At 37.7% G+C, this 23,433-nt stretch overlaps 1 protein-coding gene across 2 annotated transcripts in view; it reads right to left on the minus strand.

Annotated features, from left to right (window-relative positions):
- Positions 1 to 22,866, minus strand: part of myot (myotilin) — a 30,914-nt gene extending 8,048 nt beyond the window's left edge. Inside the window, 6 exon segments of one of the 2 annotated variants that reach the window (NM_001017159.3) lie at positions 1,845 to 1,959; positions 8,793 to 8,848; positions 10,993 to 11,094; positions 11,861 to 12,005; positions 15,751 to 16,253; positions 22,828 to 22,866. In NM_001017159.3, the coding sequence (NP_001017159.2) occupies positions 1,845 to 1,959; positions 8,793 to 8,848; positions 10,993 to 11,094; positions 11,861 to 12,005; positions 15,751 to 16,145 (813 nt within the window). In that variant the 5' untranslated portion in view covers positions 16,146 to 16,253; positions 22,828 to 22,866. 2 annotated transcript variants of the gene reach the window in all.
- Positions 22,867 to 23,433: the final 567 nt, after the last annotated feature.

A 23,433-nucleotide genomic window follows, 5' to 3' on the forward strand; every position in this document is an offset into this window, starting at 1 on the left:
TGGGACTCCTGTGCATATTCAAGGCAATTTAAAAATTTAAAAGGCCCATGGGTATGTACCCTAAAGGGATGAAAATTCACAATTGTTATGAGTTCTCTTGAATTTTCAGATCTTTTTTTCCTTAGTATTTTTTCCATCTTCTTTTAGTGCAAGCATCCCTCTACTTTGTATTCTATCTTGTTTGGAGTAAGTATGTCTGTAAGTGCTATACTGCTGCTCCTTGCCATGACTGGAATGTAGATCATGCTTATGTGGGAGAATTTTCATGGCTGTAAAGGGATACAGCACCACATACACACTGGACGCTCTACAGGACAAGGACTCCCTTTTTTCTTCTGTGTCTCTCATTATGCAGCACTTATACATGTAACTAGATGCAGTGCTATCTTTATACAGATATATACACACACACATACAAAAAGCATAGTGAAAACCCATATGTGTTATGCTGGCCCAAGAAAAACGTTCCTTGCAACTTGCAGCGAGCACCAATGTGCCATTTAGCCTGTTCTGATTAATTGCCTGCAACTGCTTACATAGATATTAAGAAGGCCTTGGACTACTGCCAGCCTTGACCTATTAGTAGTTTCAGGATTCCCAAAACAGCTTGTGTACATGGATGCAACTGACTTGTACTAAACAAACTGGAGGTGAATAGCAGACACTGCATGGAACGAGCTCCCGTCACTGGAAAGATCTTTTGACAGACATTTAAGGGTGTATTTATTTACAAAGGGGACAAACATCACTGGTGATGTTGCCCATAGCAACCAATCAGATCTTTGCTTTTGTTTTCTAACTTGAAGATGATTGTTCAAATCTAATTGCTGATTGGTTGTTATGGGTCACATCACCAGTGATGTTTGTCTCCAGTGTTAATAAATACACCCCTTATTGTGAAAAGCAGACATGGTACATATAGATGCGATGACCCAAGACACAGACTTTATTGTTACTGTTACAGGAATGGCAACAGTACAGACTTGTACCACTGATGTTCCTTTTCTCCCATAGTCTAAAACAGATAACAGACACTTCTTATTTACATTCAACTCACACTTATTCACTCTCCGTCACAAGTCTTCATTGACAGCTGTAGTCTGTAATACACCAGCAGAGTGTAGTGAGCTGTTGATGGGGCCTCCCAGCCACCAGGGCTGGACTGGGGGTGCAGGGCCCACTGAGGCTGCCGCCCCAGGGGCCCTGCAGGTGCCCCAACCTGGCCGCGTCACCTGCACCCTTCCCCCCCGCAGGAGAAGGGCCGGAACTAGGGGTAGGCAGAAGAGGCAGCTGCCTAGGGCGCAAACACTGGGGGGCGCCAGGCAGGAACCTCTCCTGCCTACCCCTAGCTCGTTTTTCATTGCCCCCGCCGCTTGTAGTTTTAGGGGTCAGGTGAGGAACGGTCGGCCCGGGGGGGGGGGGCGCTGGTACACTGTACATGCTGTACACTAGAAAGGAGTAGGGGGAACATTTAGTGGCTGGTAAGGTCTGGTTTGGCCTATGCCCACCGGGATTTTTCCCGGTGTCCTGACAGCACAGTCCGACCCTGCCAGCCATTAAATATTCCCCCTACTCCTTTCTAGTGTACAGAATTACAGTGTACAAACGTTTGCCACAAGCTTCTGCTTCACTGGAGTACCCAGAGGTTTCCACTAACCTACACCTGAACACTTTGTCCTAACTGGAGCACAGTTGCCAGGGCTTTACCACAAACATTCAGCAGCACCTTGACCAGCTCCGAATCAAAACAGGTAAGGGATTTGCACCTGGAAATGAGCCCTACTATGCCTGAATGAAATGCTCATCGCTATCAATGCACACATAAGCTTAAACATAACTCTTACTTTAAAGTCTATTCGACAGAAATGTCCTTCTTCCACAGTTAGGTCTTCTGGAACTTGCAAAAATCTTGGTGGAAAATATTTTTCCTGTATGGATCCTGATGTTGACTCTCTATTCCTGCAAAGCACAATGTTATACAATAACAATGTTAACATCTTTAACACAAAGTATTATAGAAAAGCCAACAGTTTCCAGCTGGTAACTATAATCCTGTTTTGCAGGTCTGTACATACCTGTATGTATACAGTATATACAGGAATAATCATAATGTCAGCTACAGAAGAGAAAGTAGTTTATACCTAAGCAGGGGGTAGGAGACTGATAGGAGATAGCATCACCTTTATACTTTAAGGGGATCTATCACTAAAATAAACATTTTATATATGCTTTATCTCAAGATGTACTAAACTTAACTGACAGTTAAAATCTGACCTCAATTTCTCAAGGAAGAGAGACAGATTCCAGAGTGGGAGAAAGGGAAGAGTAAACAGATTATTTCAGAAACAGTACAGTATTTTTAATTGATGATGTTTCTTATTTCCATGGGATAAAGCTGATAGTAAATGTTAATGTAAATGTTAAGGTGTTAAGGGCATACACTGGCTAGTGGTCAGTTGAGCTTGCATCTGTTAGGGCTCTTACACACAGGCTCATTTACCATGTACAGGGCAGGGTGCAAATCAGCATGCTTTTTGCACACTGCTTCTGATATCCACACTGACTGCATCCAGCCGCACTGTATTAAAGAGGGATGAGCAGGAGTTAGTCAACTTGCCTATCATTCAGCTGAAAAGTTAAGAGAGCACCAGTTAGTGCGCCACATTATAGATCAATGTCCATAGGGAAGGTGGAAATTACAGGCTTGCATTGTGCTGGCCCTTCTTCTTCACTCTGCACCTCTCACTAGATTGGTGTAATGTGCACAGTGTAGATATGCCCCTGCCAAAAGTGTTTAGGGGATAATTTTGAGCCCTTAGTGCTCAAATAAGCACCTAACATATCATCAGTAACCAAGAGTAATAAAAAGAGGCCTAATAAAGCACTTGCAACTTAATATTTTACATTTGTTATTGGTGAAATGTGCATAAGCCATTAGAGTGGTGGCATATAAGGTGAATTCCATGTGGATGAAAAAACGTCTATTAGTACTGCACAGTTATGGATTTCCTGGAGCAATAGGGAGTCAACATTGCTGCTTACTACTAAGTAGCTACATTTGCTAATTTCCTGTATCGCTCCAATAACACAAAGCAAGCGTTAATGAAACCGAAACTTCTTCTATAATGGACACTATTACTCATTTAATAGCATCTTCTGCAGTGGCCAAGTGTATGTCTGTAAAATTGATGCAAGTGTGGCTGTATTTATGAATCCATTGGAATGCTACATTTGCACATGATGTTACTATTTGTACCGATTTACAATTATATATTCCAATAAATCCACAGAGACCAGGAACATTGGTGAACATTTTAGGTAAAGTAACTGTATGATTGCTGCTGCTATCAATAATACTGAACCTGAAGTTATTCTTTCTACAGTACAGCAATACGTATAATGAGTAACTATTGTTATGAGATGGCATGCAAAAGCAGATGCACATTGTTTAATGGTGTTTATGGTAAACTGGTCAAGTGATCAGGTTGAGGCTCAGAAGAGGAATGATTGAGGCAATAAGTGGTAAGGGCTTATATGTTTTTTTTCTCTCACTTATTACTAATAAACATGAAGAACTAATAAAACATAGGCAGTTTGGACCCAGGGCTGCTGTTGGTCTGTTGGCTATGGAACTAAATATGAGCAGATTTAAATGACTGTATAGCCAGTGTACATAGTACACAGCAATTGGACAGTTCTCTGCAGAAGGGGGTGCTGTTGACAATTTCTGCAGGTTCCAAGAAATATGGAACTGGAAGGAATTTCTTCAGCTGATTTAATGTTTGCCTTTCTCTGGACTAACACTGGGGAATTATATGAGAGCTTGCACTTTGACAGACTTGCCTTTTTCAACCTTGACAGCTACGAAACTATTTAACTATGTAATCTATTAAGTTACTTGGTTGCTTGCCATGTAGGAGTAAGTCACACTTTATCCCATGAAAGCCATGCGTATCGAGGCAGTGATACACCCAGGGGAATGGAAGACTGACTGTGTAGAACTTTATAAGGTTATTGGGTTTGTTAAGCTTCAGAGAGAGAGAAATCTTTCAACGACTTTAATTGATGTGTCCACAATAGCAACCTTTAGCTTTGGTTATTGTATTATTATCATTAACAAGTAGTAATAAAGTGTCAACGTATTCCACAGTGCTGTTCAATAGATATATATAATTGATGTGTCCACAATAGTCAACCTTTAGCTTTGGTTATTGTATTATGATCATTAATGGCAATAAATAGTGATGAGCAAATTTTTTCGCCAGGCATAGATTTGCAGTGAATTTCCGCATTTCGCCATTGGCAAATTGTTTTGGTAAACTTCCAAGAAAATTCACCGCTGAAAAATTCAGCGCGCATCAAAAATAGTCGCAGTTGCAAAAAACCATGGGTGACAAAAAAAATCTCGTTACAAACACGTTTCGCCGTATTGCAAAATTTGCTGTCGTTTTGCAGATTTCTAGGTGAAACGGGACAGATTTGCTCATCACTAGTAAAAAAGTGTCAACATATTCCAATGTTCCTGTTCAATAGATATATATATGAAAACATACAGATTATATACCAATACTAACTGAAACATGCTACAGTGTCCTGAGTAGTTTGTTTTTGGATAGTTGCCATTTTGTTTTGACCATGTATTTGCCCATGTATAAAATGTCTTGCAAATTGTACTGGAGAAACCAAACTGGTTGGTAAGGACATGAATTTGTATTTCAGTCTGATGGCTTTCCAAATAGCAGAGGGTGGGACTGGAGGCATTTTTCCAGTGGATTTGGTATAGAAGGAATATTCCCAAACTCAACATTGTATGTGAGAGAGAGAAAGGTTAGATTGATTTTTTTGCTTTACCCAAAGTTGAGCTTAATCTCCCGCATGAGCATAGGCTACCAACCAGTCTTAAAATGGCCATACATTGAAAGATCAGCTTGTTTGGCGAGGTCATCATATAAGTGTCCCTTTCCTCGATATGCTGACATTGAGCTAAGCGATATCGGACTGATCCTAGGGCCAAACGATCGGATCATAACGATGGGGGGGGTTACAGCCCATCAAGATGAAAACTGCATCAATGAGCTGATGTGGTCATCACTCCAACTGCATTTTTAAACCTGGCCGATTGATATCTGGCCTAGTTTCGCCTAGATATTGGTCATGTAGGCCTGTCAGAGTGCCCCATACAAGGGCAGACAAGCTGATGACTAGGCAGCTAAAATCTGCCCATGTCTGGCCACCTTAATAACATTTGGTACAATCATTTTTACCCAGTTTTCTATCTAAAAACCGGATTCTGCAAGAGATTATTTGTTTTTTTTTACATGATATGTCGTGTCTGGGGGCATCAAATGTTAAATTGGCACTTTACTTGACATGTTCTGAAGGCATTGTATTAGAGACCATCACTGTATTTATCCTGTTTGAGAAATTATATACATTGTATACTGTAAAATCTTTTTAAGGGCCCAACATGCACAGCAGCCCCTACCCAGCTCTTCTGACACCTGACCACCTGATTGCAACCCCTGCCTTCTGGCCACTTGTGCCGGCATAGATAAGAGAGTAGCTGGAAGGGGGTGTTCTAAAAACTATAGAGGAAGCTGACCCCTGCAGTCTGGGACCCCCCCCCCCCCCCTTCCCTGAATTTCTTAAATTCTCCACTCCATTTACCCCACTGCTGCCCACTAACTTGCACATCATTTAGACACACAATTTTGGGGTAAACAAATGTTTTCTGTAACAATATATTAAAAGCAAAACAATTCATATGCTAGTTTTCTTTCTACCATTAATCTCTTCACAAAGAAGTAGCTTGAAAGTCTATTTGTAATTGTAGTATGGTACATAATAGCAATACTAAGCTGTACAAGATGCAACGAGACAGCTGCAGGAAAAGAACATTTCATATGGCCATTGGAATGCAATGCCCGTCTATTTACATTGGTGGATAAGAACATTATTTGGAACAACTGCAATATGAGTATCTGACCTTAGAGTAGAGCTAAAGCAGGTGTCAAGTGACTGTACAAGAAAACTAAACCTTTCACCATAAACCTGCATCATAGTCTTTCAATTTTAAAACTGTGAAGGAAAGGAATTATTGACTTTCATTATTCAGCAACTTTAAGATGTTAGTGTCAGCTGCTGAGCCATGTATAGGAATTCATAAATGTTCAATCTGCGGTACAGAGAGTTCCTTATAGGATCTACATTCTATGGCTGCTGAAACATTAACAGAGGTTTTTTGCTGATGCTCAGTTACAATTAAATTAATTTGAATGCAGTCACACATTTAGAGAATAAAAATAGATAATTATTCAGGGCTAGGACTAGGGCTGTCTTGATTAAGGAAAAATGGACCTTTACCCAGGGCCCACCAATTCTTATTTACCTTCCCCAGTATGTCACCAGTGACCATCTGCTGATGTCTCTCTTCCTTTGGATCAGCAATTGGCTGCATCCCCCCCCATTTCACACTGTGTCATGACAATTATCTGGCCCAAAATTTGCCAAGTTTTAAAATCCTGTCAGACAAAGGCATCACCACGTTGATGTGGTCCTTATCCAGTTTATCTCCTAGGTCCAGCAGCGGATTAGACATATTTGGCCCAGCCTGTATGTGGCCAAATGGGCTCAGAGGTTGCCAAACGAGCGGATCTGCGTGTGTATGAGTAGATTAGCTCTTGCTATCACTGACCCACATTAGACCAAATGAATATAACCCCCCCCCCCACGCACACATATATATCTCCATACTGAATTTTTTATACATGTATATAATCCATCCATAAGCCCTAGAAATTTGGTCTGTCCAAGAAGACATCCAAGCACCACAAAAAGCATAAAGGGAATTTACCATCACAAAATCAAAAAGCAGGGTAGTCCACAGCTTCACCTCCTGAAAAATGAATTGTGTTGCTTCTAATAAAACTTGCTGTATTAAGCCCATTAGAAAGACCTTTATTATTTGGTTCCCTATTAGTTAGACTAGAAGGAAATAATCAATTCAACACTTCAGCGTCCTCTCCATTATCATCAACCAGATTACCCAACTCCAATTCAACTACTTACAAGACACACAATAAAAATTGTTTTGCAACTACTGCGCCACAGATTGGTGGAAAGCTTTGGTTATTATCTTTCATAGAATGTTGATTTCAGATAATACAGGGTGCATTGAAATAGGTTTATTTAACAGGTGTGTCTCAGAGAGGGTTTGATGGTTTTGAGGGAAGGGGAGAGTCTGACACAAGTTATGACACTGAATTCCAGGACAAGCAGAAGTTCGACAGAAATTTTGCAGTTGAAAATGAGAGAATGTGAAGGAATATATATATTGAGATGGGAAATGAGGGGTTGTATTGTTATTAATTTTGGTTATTCACCTTCAAGTTGTCTACACTGGTTCCCCTTATTTATGAAGATGCACGGGAAAAGTTTTTCCTAAATATTTTCTGAAAAATGCAAGCAGTTTGGATTAAAAGCATTTCTCAAAAGATGCATGAACTGCTGGGAATGGCCTGGAACAGAAATGGGTTATGTAATTAAATGGTCTAATCACACATATCAACCAATCAGCAGATACCATTTATCAAAGCAAACATCTTATTGGTTGCTCTGGGTTAATGTACCTGGGCAGATTTGCCTTTTATTATATTTGAGGAAAAGTGTTTTCCAGTATTTCATGTGCCCAAAAGAAAGAGCAATTCAAAAACTGGAAAACCCACTCTGGTGTCTCTAAGAGCCTGGATTGACCCTTAGCAGTGCATATTGTCTAAATATTCATGCAGCATCAAATGTGAATGAATTAGCAACACAGGTGGTTCTGTAAGAATGACACGCTGGTTCCATAATTGTGTAGAGATGAAGCTCATCCTTAAAGGGGCAAAGGCACTACACAGCACCCACCATGAACAATTAATCTCTGATTAAGAAACACCTTGGATACCTTTGCCCTGGGTCTAGTGGACATTAAAGGGGATGTAAACCCATAAATAAAATTTTGCCTAATGAAAAAAAATTTAATTCTAAGCAGCTTTCCACTGTACATTAATTACACATACTCAATGGTTGTAAAGGTATTTATAAACATAATTACAATTGAAAGCTGAATCTGTCTGTCCCCTTCTGCACTACTTGTTCTGGCTCTTAAATCAATGTAGCAAAAGTCAGATCTCTCTCAGCCAAGACAGGTCAGCTGGCTCCTGTCCCCAACTTCAGAACCACTGGGGAAGAGAATGGAAGGGGACAGACAAATATATTCATATTTACAAGTAATTGTATTCATTGAGAATGTAGTTATGAGTTGTTGTGGTAGAGACCCATCCTGGCAAGCTTTACCATATCTCAAAACTATAAGATTATGTAAATAGTCTTGTCTAGCAAGCTATATGATTTTGCGCAGAGAGACTGTATCTAATTTAGGCAAATCAGAAGAATCCTATAACTATGGGTCTAGCCACATAATAGCTACCGTGACCCATTATCTGGATTAAATGTGGCCATACCCAGGCAGATTTTAGATGCTGATTCGGTCCAAACGATCAGATCAGTCCACTATTGCCCATTGGGCAGATTTTGAAAAGATCTCCTCATTTGGTAACTTCGCCAAAAGAGCAGCTCTTTCAATGTATGGGCAGCTTTAAAAAGGTGTTTTTTATGGCATGGATTAAATGATAAATGTATGATCAATTACTATATGGCACTGAAATAATACAGGAGAATAACCAATCAAATGAGAACCAAACACAACCAACATGTTTGAATAATCACGGTTTTTAGTTTAAAAATCATACCTTGAGTGTTTTTCGTGTTGTTGGAGGCTAGGCATTGTAACACTGTCTCTGATTTGCTGTAATAAAAAACAAAATGATGCTAATATTATTTTTGCAAACAATGCTTTAACAATATGCAGACATTGTCAAAATGGTTTATATAACAAACAATTTGCCATTACAATGTATTAGTCATTAGCATCTCTTGCACTGCCTCTTTGTAGTTGAGTTCATGGATTTTGGCAAAAATTCCAATTTCCAACAATTGTAATATATGCCATTAGCCCCAGTGCCATTGTTCTCAGCACATTTCAATGAAAGATCATTGCACTTCTATAGTAATGTGCACAAAGTTAATTTTGAAGCATTGCTGGGTTCTCTGGGGTGAAGTACAGAAAGCTGTATCAAGGTATTACTGGACTGTCTAAGTGGCACAAAGCACATTCTACTGTATCGCTGGACTATTTGGAATAACTGCCTGTCTTGTATTCTGGCCTTGTTGCTCTAAATCATTTAATATGAATCAAATGTGAAATGTGTAATTGTTTCCCCAATTAATGGTTCTCTAGTGATGTCTCAAATGCTGATCATTTCCCCTCCCTATCACCCTGTTAATGATGCTCAGATTTCAGACAGCCACTATAACTTAAAGTAAAGCAGGCCATACATGCACCAAAATAATCGTACAAAATGTAGTTTTTGTACTATTTGTGGACCATGTGCGGGCTCTGAATTATTGTCCTTATAATTTCGTTTAGTTGATCGGACAGGTTAGAAAATTGTGTGCCAGTATATATGTTGTGTATAGAATATGATTTCTGTCTGTTCTTTTTATTTAGAAAAAAGTCTACATTTTTTTTAATGTGAAATACCAGTGGATCATCGTTTGCTTTTTTTCATACTCCCTCTACCTGGAAGGCACATGAGTCATTTTGATAGCCGCTGTGCTTACTTATGGCAGACAACAGTAATATCAGGTGGGGATGATTTGGAAATGTCTAAAGATAGGCAGACATGGGGCCAGTAAAAGTTGCAAACTAGGTCCTTCTGGTCCTCCCCCAACTGCCTGAATTACTTTTATTGTGATACAATAGTTTGGCCCACATCAAGGTGGCTGAAGCGTTCATGGATTTTGGCAAAAATTCCAATTTCCAACAATTGTAATATATGCCATTAGCCATTTTCTGTTCTTTAGGGTTAAGTTACTAGTTGTTCTCAGCACATTTCAATGAAAGACCATTGCACCGCTATAGAAATGTGCACAAAGTTCATTTTGAAGCAGTGCCGGGCTCTCTGGGGTGAAGTACAGAAAGCTGTATCAAGGTATTACTGGACTTTCTAAGTGGCACAAAACACATTCTACTGTATCGCTGGACTATTTGGTATAACTGCCTTGTGCACTGTATTCTGGCACTAAATCATTTCATATAAATCAAATGTGAAATGTGTAATTGTTTCACCAATTAATGGTTCTCTAGTGATGTCTAAAATGCTGATCATTATCCCTCCCTATCACCCTGGTAATGATGCTCAGATTTTCAATCATTTGGCCCACGTCAAGGTGGGCATAGCGGTGCAAAAAGATGTTTACATGTTTAGCCAACTTAAATGCTATTATTCTCCCTGGCCTTAGTAGTTCTCTCTACAGTGAACACTCCCTTTGTCTCAAGCTTATGGACAATAGAATTATTTTAGAGTTATATTTAAGAAAAGAGTTATTTCGAACAAACTCTATTAGTACCTTTTCCTACATGAACAATTGCCCTGAAGAACCAAAAAGAAAGGGAAAGAGATGGGATGAACTGAATGATGGAAGTGAATTTACTGTTCCACAACATTTAGTGAAAGAATTAGCAAAACCAATACATAATTTTTCATTATAATATGCAAAATCTCCCATACAATATTGCTCCCATTTAAATAGAGTTGTTGGATGGTAAAGGGGAGATATTGTGAAAATGAAGATGAAATATAAGGTTTATCTTATGAGGTAAGAAACTTTCTAAATGTAATCAATTATAAATTTTGTACTATTTCTGAAATAATGAAGTTGTTCTACTTTACAATCGCACTCTCAGCTATCAGCCTCTCTACATGCATCTTTGTGTTGGAGTCATTTATTTTACGTTAGTTTAATACCTTGTCTAGGTCATAATCAACTTGCAGCAAATACTGTAACACACCAACAGTTCTACATTAAATGAAATTGCTTAAGACATACCTTTGAATCCTGAACGCTGTCTGCCATGTGATCTTCAAATACTGATGCAGCATTTTCTGCTCCAAGAAGCCTGCGAGCCATCTTTTCTTCATATGTTAAGCGCTTTAAAAACAGAAATTGAATTACAAAGTGTTTACTCTGTTTTATCATAAAGCTTACCATAAAAAAGCCTTCCATTTACATTGAAACTTGACAAACAAATGTTGCATTGAGCTGATTCATGTTTTCATTATTTGTAGGGATGCACCAAATTCCAGATTTGGTTCCGGATTTAGCCAAATCCAAGCCTTTTGCAGAAGGATTCAGATTAGGCCAAATCCAAGTGCCTGGCTTTTGGTCACTTGAAAAGGGAGATCACAAATGGTGTTCTTTTTAACCCTTCGGAACAGGATTCGGCCGAATCCCAAAATCAAGGATTAAGGGGCATCAATAATTATTTTATAGGCTATGCTGAGAGAAGATAAAGTAAGTACCATTGCAAAGATAAAGCAGAAGTGTAAGGTGCCTTTATGTTTTTTTAGATTTCAACCATATTCTTAGTACATTAAAAAAATGTAACCATTGATGTGGTTAAAAAATATGTACACACAATTTCCACACGATAAATCACCTGTAAGATAGCTGACCTTAAAAGCAACTTTATATACTGTATGATGTTGACAAAGGTATTTTCAGACAATTTGCAGTTTTTTTTAATTCACATTGTATTCTACAGCTCTAAAGTTTAAAACAAATGAATGACTACAGTTTAGAATTTAGAATGACTATCTGCCACTAGAATATCACTTGCTCTACCAACCAGGTTAAAAGTGAAAGAGAACAGAAGGATTCCATAGAAAGATAAGTAATAAAATACAATTAAACTTACTTGGTTTCCATTGTGCAGAATACTGTCTTTGCATTTCAGCTTCCTTTCAAGGTCCTGAATCAAAGCATCTTTTGTTCCTTGTATCCCTCTTTCATATTCGTGCTGATCTTGTCTTAAGTCTGTCTTTACTGATGCATTGGGCAAGCTAAAATTATTGTGATTGATTAATATAATGCAATAATATATTAAAAGTAACATTAATATTGAAAAAAAACAGAGTTCCATGGGACAAACCAAGACCAAGGATTGTACCATAAGCTTCTTGTGAAATTACTTCAGGTAACATAGTTGACCCTGTCTATAAGGCACCAAAACAAAGATTCACCCCTAATTCTGCAGCACCCTCAAACTAGTAATGAAGTACAGGTATAGGACCCGTTATCCAGAATGCTCAGGACCAAGGGTCTTCCACTCTAGAAGTTATCCAACTTTAACCAAACACCAAGTAACAGCTCCTCACTAGACACCACACATAGAGCATACAGAATGAATGCGTGAACAGCAACCCCCCCCTGGCGAGCGTGCCCGCAAGTTTACGCTCGCATACGGAGCAATGGGGAGAGGTCCCCATTGCTCCGTATGGGAGCTACATTTCAAAATTTTGGTGCAACGGGCTAGGATGCCGCCCCCACATTTGTGCCGCCCTAGGCCCGGGCTTTTGTGGCCTCTCCACAAATCCGGGCCTGTGGCTATGGAGGTAATGGATGTCAGTGGATTACTGACCAAGACCACTAATAAGTTCCTCCATATGGAAATATTAGATATTGAGGGTTATCCGTGACCCCATAGTTTTTTTTAACATATCTCTTTAACCTATCTGAGCACTCCATAACCCCCAATACCACATCCCCTGCACGGTGGGGTTTAGGATTCCTTGTGCCATGTGAATAAGATAACACCTACCGCACCACACATGAGGTAAGGGAAGGGAGGTCAAAGACATGACCCCAAATACAAGGGAATTTGGGGGAACCACTGCAGATATTTCCCCCAACCTTAACCCTTTTGCACACACTTAAGAATGGAAGGGGTAAATATGGTTCGCACAATAGCACAGTTTAGAAAAATGGAAGTTCAGAAAATATATACATTATGAGGATAGTTCAGGGCAGGGTTCCCCAACCTTTCTTACTCGTGAGCCACAGTCAAATGTAAAAAGACTTGGAGAGCAACACAAGCATCATAAAGTTCATGGAGGTGCCAAATAAGGGCTAAGATTGGCTATTAGGCAGTCTCTATGCACACTATCAGCTTACAGGGGCTTTATTTGGTAGGAAATCTTGTTTTTATTCAACAAAAGCTTGCCCCCAAGTCAGGAATTCAAAAATAACCACCTGGTTTGGGGGCACTGAGAGCAACATCCAAGGGGTTGGTGAGTGACATGTTGCTACATGTAACATGTAGATTCAACAGACTGACACAGAGTGGAATAGAAAATTCACCACAAAATTTACCATATGAAACTTTTTTGGTTACATCATCATAGCCGTTTTGTATCAATGAAGTCCCTAAGCTCTATGGCACATAAGATGGATTTTAGCCATTTAGCTAAGCTTTAGATTTTCTTTATGTCAAATTTTACTAGCTGGCACTTACCACTATACGTCATTAAGATACAACATTTTGAAATTATTACATAGGTATACACATTTGTACATTCCATTGCCTTAAAACATCCTAATAGTGCTTCCAGTAATATGATCTGCTCCTTTTTATGTCTCAGTTCCCATTCATGCATATATGAACTGCAAATATAGTGCATAGTGAATCCCTTCCTTCAATTCAAGATATTTTTAAAATACGCTGCTCCCAGAGAGGAGTTAGCATTGTGGGTGATCCTTTACATCCCTGTCACAAGTTTTTTAACCTTTTGCCATCTGGCAGGCGGTATTAAAGTATCTATGCTCGGTCAGCTAAATTAAGTAATAGTTTTATTCCTCAAAATGATCTTAAATTTTAATTACGTCAGGTTTTGCATAGTTAACTAGTGGCTTTTTGCACAATAGCACTTTTTCTGAGTATAAATAATAGGTATGCATTGGCACAATATTTAAATACAGTTTTTAAATACAATAAATATATTTTTTTTGTACAGTAATTATGCATAATAATGCACATTGCACTTTGGAGTATTGATTACTAGCTGTAATCAGTTTGAGCACAGAACTTAGTTAATAAAGAAAAAGGAGAATTGTAAAACTGTGTTAGGCACTAGAAGTAAAAATGGGAAATGCTGGTTTGTTAAATAGTCAGCAGAGACTAGAAAAAGTTGGTTTGATTCTGGCACATTATTTATTCTTTGCTTTGTATATGCACAATATATTTTTGCACTTTTTAGCAGTATGTATGTATGTGAAATGTAATATGTTTCTATTTTTGTTGGGTGGGTCTTTAATTTGCAATTTTGTCCCATGTATGTATTTTTGTATGCAAATGTGATGGCAATAAAGCTTGACTTGACTTGATTTAGGTGTATGGCACACTGGGTCAATGTCAGGTGTTTGGCCAAATGTATTGTATCCAACAGCATCTACCCATGTATGACTACAGATGAAAAAAGGGGGTAACCTTCACCAAGTTTACACATTCTACTGTAACATAAATCAGATTTTCAAAATCGTTCTTAAGCCTCAAAGACTCATTTTTACGAGAATCAGAATTTTCCACTTGTTTGATCATTCAAATATCCATAAAAAATGCATTGTCTATGAAATCTAAGGACAATTTTAAGAACCTAAGCTATAGAGGGGACTTAACAGCCATTCTTTCCATTTTGCGATTTACAATCTTTTTATTACTCTATTGATGAGTCCTTTCTGAATAAAGCTGACCATACCATACATGGATTGCTTCACTTACATGGCAGATTATAATGTATGCCCAACTGACATCTGGCTAAAAATCGGTCAGATATCTATACAGCATGTTATATTGGCCCTTTAAACCGGTTCACTCCTGATAGGTCTGCATAGGCCCACATTATGATCTGATCATTGGCCAGGTTTCCAAATGATTGGATAAGCCCAATTTGGCCTACCCTAGTAGTGACCATATGCATATGACCATAAGCGTCTATCTAATTGTATGTAAAAAAATAAATGTATACTCAATATAATTGCTGCCTTCTTTAAAAGTAACAGACAAGTTCTTGTGGCTGGGTTTTTCACTGTTTAAAATACTGTATTTAACAAAAATATCTTTCCTATCCCATAGCTTCACAGTTTTACTTCCCCTTATTTAATAAAAATAGCGTAGTGGAGCCTGGTCCCTAAAAATATGGCAGTGTCCCAGTCACTCGACACAAACAAAAAGTCTGCAAAACACTTGCAGTGTTGGCTGAGGAGCTTACCCAATTTATTTTGCCAGTATTTCAGAGGGGACAATCCCAACCTTCTTATGGTGCAGGGCTATCCTTAAAAGTGGCCATACACGGGCAGATCCGCTCGCTTGGAGATGTCGCCAAGCGAGCGGATCTTCACCCGATATCCCCACCTACGGGTGGCGATATCGGGGAGGCATGTCGGTGAATTCGATGGTTTGGCCGGGTTTGCAGAGTGTGGGCAGGGTTTGCAGAGTGTGAACTGCGGTTAATTAAGGCAAATCTGGGAGTGGCTAGGATGGGACATGGTCAGGTGTACTATTTAGATAAGCATTTACTATTTCATTGTCTACTTAATTCTTACTTAGTTGCTTACTAAATAGCATAAGGCTCCATGATTTGTGATGGTGTCCCTTCACAGGTGCATCACACTGAGGTGTTTTTTTTCTTGCATGAGTGGATAATATGATATAAAGGTACATTGTATATCAGAAATTTTTCTAGAAAGCACAATTCATAGTTTGCCAATCAAACAAACACAAAAAAAAATCCAGGCAGTAAGATGACCTACTTTGATGTACCAGTATTGATCATCTTTGGTTTACTTTGACTCTTGGAAGGTGAAATTGCTAGAAATGCAGTGGATGTATTTTTGCTCTGATCATTTTCTTGTCCAGATAATGCAATGTTTGAAGACTGGGGCTGTAAATGAACTTCTGTTTTACTACACTTTGATGGTGCAACCGGTGCTGCAGAGCTCATGTTATATGATGAGCATGGCTGAGGCTGAATTGAAATAGAAATTTTCTTAGGTGACCTGCTTGTATGTACAGCTTCATTGGTAGACTGAGACGTGGATTCCACTTGACATTTCGGTTTTGATTGTATAAAATGTTTAGGGCGCTCATAATTAAATGTTGTTGGTTGATACATTGCAGAAACAGATGGCAGGGACGAGAGGTCCATATTTTCAGACACTTGCCGTTGACCCTTAAGGTACAGGTTATTGGTTTGCCAATGTTGTATGCTGGGAAATAATCCACATTGGTACCTTTTTTCTTGAAGAGATCACTCCTGAAATAAAATGATAAATTAATACATTCATTCTTCATTATATATATAAGATGCTTTATCTATCATTTATAAAGAATAAAGTAATGTACTGTAACTAGTAATATTACTCTAACTATGTTTAATGTAACAATGTCATATTGTGTATTGAGGCAAAAAAAAGACACATCCACGTTCAAACCCTCTTTTTACTGTTGAGACGTTTAGTCCGTGATGGTTCTTGGGGGTTTGCCTGGCACGTTTTTCCTCTGTTAAAATCACTCCCTATCACATCCCATTGTGTTAACATTCAAGATTAGATATTAGGACAAGAGAAAGGGGGACCCTGTCCCATAGAGTTTAAAAACTTATATTTAAGAGTACTTTGCACACTGGACCCCCCACAATGACAACTGACTAGTCTGTAACTATCTAGCTTATTTATCAGTTTTCAAATGTATGCTTATTTATTAAAAAATCCAAATATAAAAATGTGATTGAATAAAATTGATTTTAAAAAACTAGAATACCTAGAATTTGTGAGTTTACAATCTCAAAAAAAACTCAAAAATCTTGAATTGAAAAGAAAAGGCCTTGAATTTGTTTTTTGCACTTAATAGATATCGAACATATGAGTTCTGGAACCATAGTTGGAATATTAGGAATGTTAGGGCAAAAAAAATTTAATCAAGGAAAAAAATTCAAATTCTAACTACAGATCTTCGGGGGTACACCTTTGGCCTACGTCACACATTGCATTTTCTGTACTGTTTTTTCTATAGCCTTTTTATTCTGGCTCTTTACAGCTTGAAGATAAAAATGCTTGCAAACTGCTCAACAAAAAAAAACAAAAAATGAAACAGAATACAAATATTTCTTGCTTACAAACAACTACAGAAAATGTGTCATGGAATAATAGAGTACCTTGTTTACTTTAAAGTCCTAACTGATGTAACTACAGGCTTCATGAAGATTCACATTTGCTGCAATTCTTACTATGTTATCTCCCTGAAAACTACTAGCACGACTACTTGCCAAAATGTATATGGTTGCCATACACATGAGACTAGGTTCTTCCTTGATTAATGAACAGACATTAAAATCTGACAAGTATAATAAAGCACCATTTGCATAAATATAATAGATAGATAGATAGATATTAAAAACAGAAAAGCTTGCCTAACACAATATTAAATAATTGCAGTTTTCAATTTACTCCCCTTTGCAAAAACACACAAAAAGTCCCTAGCTGTGACTTTAAATAATAACATAATAATAAACAAAAGAGAACACTGTCTTTAAAAAAAATGTAAAGATTAAAGGAGAAGGAAAGGCTAATAAAGAGTTAATCTCAAGCTGCAGGCATACCTTCAGTTCTCTCAATAGTGCCCTTAAGTCTCCCCATATTTCTCCCATTCAGATGATCAGAAGCCTCATAGGAAAAAAAAACGCTGAGCTGTGTAAAGAAAATTCCCATAATGCCATACTCCTGCACCAAGACCAGTATACATGCACAGTTTGTAAGACTATGAGGAAGCTTCCTGCTGATTGGCTCAGATCACATATTCCTAAGGGGGGGAGGGAGTTCTTAGCATTCTTATAGGAGGGGGGAGCAGGAGAGGGAAGAGAGGAGAGAGCTGTGCAGACTCTGGCACAGGAAAACAAAGAGACAAGAAATCTTGTGTTTCTTTTGAAAGAGGACTCAGTGCAGCGTTTCTGTGAGTGCTTATGGCTGTATCTACATAGACCTATCTGATAAAGCTTACTTAGTTTTTACCTTTCCTTCTCCTTTAAAACAAATGTTGTTGAAAACATACAATAAAAAAAAAGTTATTTAAGCATACCAAAAAAATTAAGATTGAGATTGGTGGTCCAATTAAAAAAACCTATTAAGTGGTTTTGGGATTTAGTAATGCAGAAAACTTAACATAATATAATATTTTCCTCTCTGAAAAAAAGAAAAGACTTTTAACAGCAAACATAAAGCACCAGCTCTGCTGAAATATACCCACCAGCACTTAAATGGCTTAACTCATTTCTCAGCTCCCTTTTGCCTGGCATGGTGCAAATGGGTTGTAAATCAAAGGAATTCCAATGTTCAAAATGGTTGTACAGTTCCAACCTGACATTTATAGTTCCCATAACTTGTATATCTGTATATTTGCTGCAAAATTACATACAGGATTAGATTATGTAGAATAAAATAAAGAGTAAATGGCTTTGTGAGTGATAGATCTTGTCAAACAAACTTGCTTATTACATGAAATAAAGAGAAAGCTGTTTCAGCGTACATGGTGTTAGATTTCAGAGAAGCTTTTAAAGCAGATGCACATAAGCAACTGCTCTAATAAACTAGTCTCTTGATCTTCTAAACACTCAGCCTATTAGAGCACAGGTTGTTGTTAATGGTACATGCTCTAAACCAGTGATCCCCAACCAGTGGCTCGTGAGCTACATGCTGCTCCCCAACCCTTTGGATGTTGCTCCCAGTGACTTCAAAGCAGGTGCTTATTTTTGAATTACTGGTTAGGAGGCAAGTTTTGATTGCATAAAAACCCAGTGTAATTGCCAAACCGAGCCTTTTGTAGACTTCCAGTCATCATAAGGGCTATAATGATTGTGTTGCTTTCCAAAACTTTCTCCATTTGAATGTGGTTCACGGAAATAAAAGGCTGGGCATCCCTGCTCTAAAGTGACTAGATTCCTAAATCTAGAGAGTGCTGTAGAAGCTAGAGCTAGCAAAATGTTGCTTTGTATTAAACGTAATGTAGCCTCTCTGTCCCCACTGGCATCATCGTAAGTCAATAAGGACTTGATTGCTAATGTGCAGCGTCACAGTTTGGTGCAAAGTTTGGACATTTAAACCTCCGAATTCATCAATATCCTTGCCTGATTGTAGATACACATTTCCTGTCCCCAAGAAGGTTGTTTCTGCAGGATATCTGTTGTTTGCCTTTGGCTTGTTTCCTGACCTTGTATTCTAAATTGCCTTGACCCGTCTCTGGACTTGGACTTGATCTCATTAGTTACCTTACCTTTGGTCTTTGTCTTTATTGCCACTTCCAGTACTTGCAGAACTTTCCTTACCACTATGAGCCCCAACCTTGCCACTTTGACTAATAGCTACCATGCCTGTCCTACCTGTACCAAAATAAAGAACAAATCGTTTTCTACTCGTACCTAGTATTACTATTGACAGGTCTGTCTGTTCTCCAGTACCTGCTTCCTCTTACCTCCTTACTTAACCTCCCCTATAAGCCATTTGCTCATGCAACAAGATCAAATCCTCCTGAAGACCATCAACCCTGACACACAAGAGGAGAACATTATTCTGCCTCTTTATAAAGTGGTGTGTATTAGTAGTTGGCTGGAGTACCTAGCTTTATATCAAAGTATTTCAAATTATGATAAATATTCAATAGGTTTCCTAACTAAACTGTGGAATTGTTAAAACATATTTATAGAATTGTTTTAATATAGTCTTTCCCTCTTCGTGTATCAGTATCAACCAAAACAATCAAATATTATGCATGTTAATGTACAAACATTTATTCTATTGAGATTATATTACACATCTCTGAAACTTCTAAAATTATGTAGTCTGGGACACTTATTAATGTATGCTGTAATTTCACGATAATCTTTTTATCTTTTTTTTTTTTTAATTGCTCTAGCCTTTTTTGTCTGTCTGTATTAAAGGTTAAAATCTATCTGCCATGTATGGCTGTGAGAATTGCTGCCCAACTATTCCCCCTGCTGAAGCAAAGCTATTTGCTTACCACTGACTGCCTTTCTAAAAATATACCAACATACTGTATAGAGACTACGAGTTTAACTGTCTTTTAGTAATCGTGAAGCATAAATAAACTGGTGCAATCTCCAGTGCAAAACATAATTCTACTAACAGAATCCTTAGCTAATTTATTAGAAACATGTAAAGCAAAGATGCATCATCTGTAATGGGATAATAGCCAACAAAAATAATTAATGTTGAAAGTACTCTGGTAAGTACATTTTCATTCAATGATATGTTCATGTTATGATAAGTTTTCCAGCCACAACAAGGTACCATACACTGTCACATTCTGTTAATTATAATTCATTTGTATGCTTATCCTTCTGTACTGCATAGATTTGATTTACATTAAAAACTGGGTCACTGACCACAGCAATCAGCCATTGAAATTGCAAACTGGAGAGCTGCAGTAAATAAAATACACACACACAAATTGAAGACCAAATACAAATAGAACAGTGGACTTCAGGCTTTTCAGTTCAAGCTTTGAAGGTACAGTCTTTGGTCAAAATTCCCCTCCTTAACTTGTAATTGTCTACATCATACTAATTATACAATACAAATAGATACTGTCATTTTCTTTCATATTACACATTCAGTTTTATATATTTCAGCTTAGTGCTTCTGTTTGTTCTGCTTCAGCTTTGAAGTTTTATCTCTTTCACTCTAATAAGCCAAGCTGGACATTCCCATTCAGATATTTCCAGGTGACTTCACTTTTGAATGAGATGCCAGCTTCTTGGCCTACGCAGAAAGAAAACTAATGACCACCCCACAACAATTATTGATGTGTGGCCAAATATCAGTTGGGCTGGCTGAAAAATATCATAGGTTGAGGTCTTCATCTGGCTTGGTAGTTCCATAATGTTACCGATCATCGCCTTCAGGCTCACACTTCTTCTAGCCTTTTAGATAATAATAATGTATTATCTTTTATCTTTTGAGGCACTGGCCAATCATTAGTATTCATGCAGAGAATATAGGTAAAATCCCTGAAATTAAGGAACATGTGACTTATTTTGTTTGCTAGTCACATGAGTAATATGGATATGAACTTCTCCATGCAATCATAAAAAAGTAACAATACTTTTTTCAGAACTACACTTGCTTCTAAAACCAAATTTTATTATGCACTACTATACAAGTTGACTGCAAGTTTGGTTGCATTTAGACAAAAAGTTTGAACTTGATGGACTTTTGTCACCCTAAATTACTACTGCAATTTAGGGCAGATTGATCAAAGTATAAAATTAGAGGTTACAACAAAAAAAGTCACCCACTTTCCATCCATTTCTATGGAATTTTTAGTTATCAATAGGCAAAAGTGAGAAGGTTCACTATTTTATAAATATTACAGACTTTTTCTCTAGTAAGCTTTGATTACACACTTCGATCAATCTGCGGTTTTAATCCCTGTCCATAGAAAGTCTGCTCAGATAATGCACTCTGAATATATGCTCATAATTTTCTGTACTTCTTGTGTATTAAACAGAATAGACAGAGAATTTCTTAAATGGGGGATCAACTGTAAGATAAAAAAGTTAAAGTCAAACTAAATCCATACAGGTATGAGACCTGTTTTGCAGAATGCAAATAGGACTGTTTTGCCTCCAATAAGGATTATTATATTTTATTAGGGATTAAGTACAAGGTACTGTTTTATTATTAAAGAGAAAAAGCAAACATTTAAAAAAAATTGAATTATGGAGTCTATGGGAGATGACTTTCCTGTAATTTGGATCTTTCTAAATAACAGGTTGCTGGATAATGGATCTGATACCTGTACTATTATTGCATAAATACTGTGCCTATTTTTAAATAACCATTTAATCATTAATGCAGGCTCAAAATGTGCTGTTGTTTTGGGTCATAAAATGTTCTGGATCTCAGATAAGTATGAATCATAAAAGTTTAATCATTCTGTTTCCTCTGTCTCCATAATTATACTGGGTCGCTGCACGTAAAGTGTTTTATTTATCTACATTTTTCCAGATCAAAAGGTATTTTTGGGAGAGAAGATTTCCTGCAGGCGACAAAGCACCCTGTATGTTTGGCCACATTTATTTGGAATATTTGATTTTGACTGAATACAATAGCTTATACCTGATACTCTCATGAAAGTTACATCCAATGAGCAGACTATGAATTCAAATTCATATCTAAAACTTCCCAAAAAGAACATGTGAAAGGTAACAAGTACAAATACAGTATAAGCACTACTAAGCACTGGTCCTATTCCAAATAAAGCCACTGACATTTAAAAACATTGCTGCAAAGTTGCTGGTAATAATCATATTCTTCAAAAACAACAACAAAAAGATTTATGATTCAGTGTTTTAGCATTATTGTAAATGCTTCAACTGTTCTATCATGTCCTTGAAAGTTCCAAGGCAATTTATTTGAAGTCTGCAATCTGTTTTATTAAAGCACAGTATAGGCTGTATGATATCCATATAGTTTCTTTCTGTACCTCCTTTCAAATACCTAACAACAGACTAGATTGGCATTAAAAAAAAAAAGAAAAAAAAAAACAGATTATAGCACAACAATAAATTCCACACAATACAAGTAATGCAAATCTAATTGAATACTGTTTACCAAAAGGCATTGTATTTACATTTGATCATACAAAACATGTATTATAGCATAAAAAACTCTAAAAAGGCAAAATAGTGAGTTGGTAATCCACTTGAAGGCCATTACATTAAGTTCTTATTGCAACTCTAAAGTCAATCATCATAATCAAATTTGTGAGGATCTGAAACAAGCACAAAAGATTTGTAGTAAAATGAAGTATCTTACCTCATTCAGGGAGCCTACACTAAGAACATGGCTTGTAGTCAGTGGCATGTGCTAGGCTGTATGGTTTAGTACTGAGAGTGTGCAGACAACTGTTAGCATTTAGTAACAGCTGACGTGCTATGGTTAGCCTTCAGATCATTATGTCTGCATAAGAGTCACTTTTAAAATGACACACATGTGCAGTGGCAGCCTTCTAGGAGTTTGAATTTCCATAACACATTGGAGTCTGTTTATTCCACTGCTGCTTCTTCTGCAAGTTCATAGCTAGAAGGTCAGGAAATAAAGGCAATACGTTGATTTCAGCGTTTGCAAAGCCCCCTCCATAACACAAGCGAAGTGAAGGAAAAATTAAGGGGAAATAAATAGAAAATTCCAACTGGACTGGGGTGGGGGTGGGGGACCCGCTGCAGATCCTAAAATGGCAATCTCAGCATTCCCTACAAATCTCTTTTAATGTTTGTGACGTCATATCTCTGATATTGCCGGACTATTCCTGCATAATGGAAGCAATGGTTCAGATTCACGGAAAGGCTACAAAGACCATGGCATGTCCAGAGCTTTGGGAAGTGACAGACTTTACAGTAAGAAAAAACATTTCCTCAAATA

Source organism: Xenopus tropicalis, chromosome 3, assembly GCF_000004195.4.
Source record: "Xenopus tropicalis strain Nigerian chromosome 3, UCB_Xtro_10.0, whole genome shotgun sequence".
Classification (NCBI taxonomy): Eukaryota; Metazoa; Chordata; class Amphibia; order Anura; family Pipidae; genus Xenopus; species Xenopus tropicalis.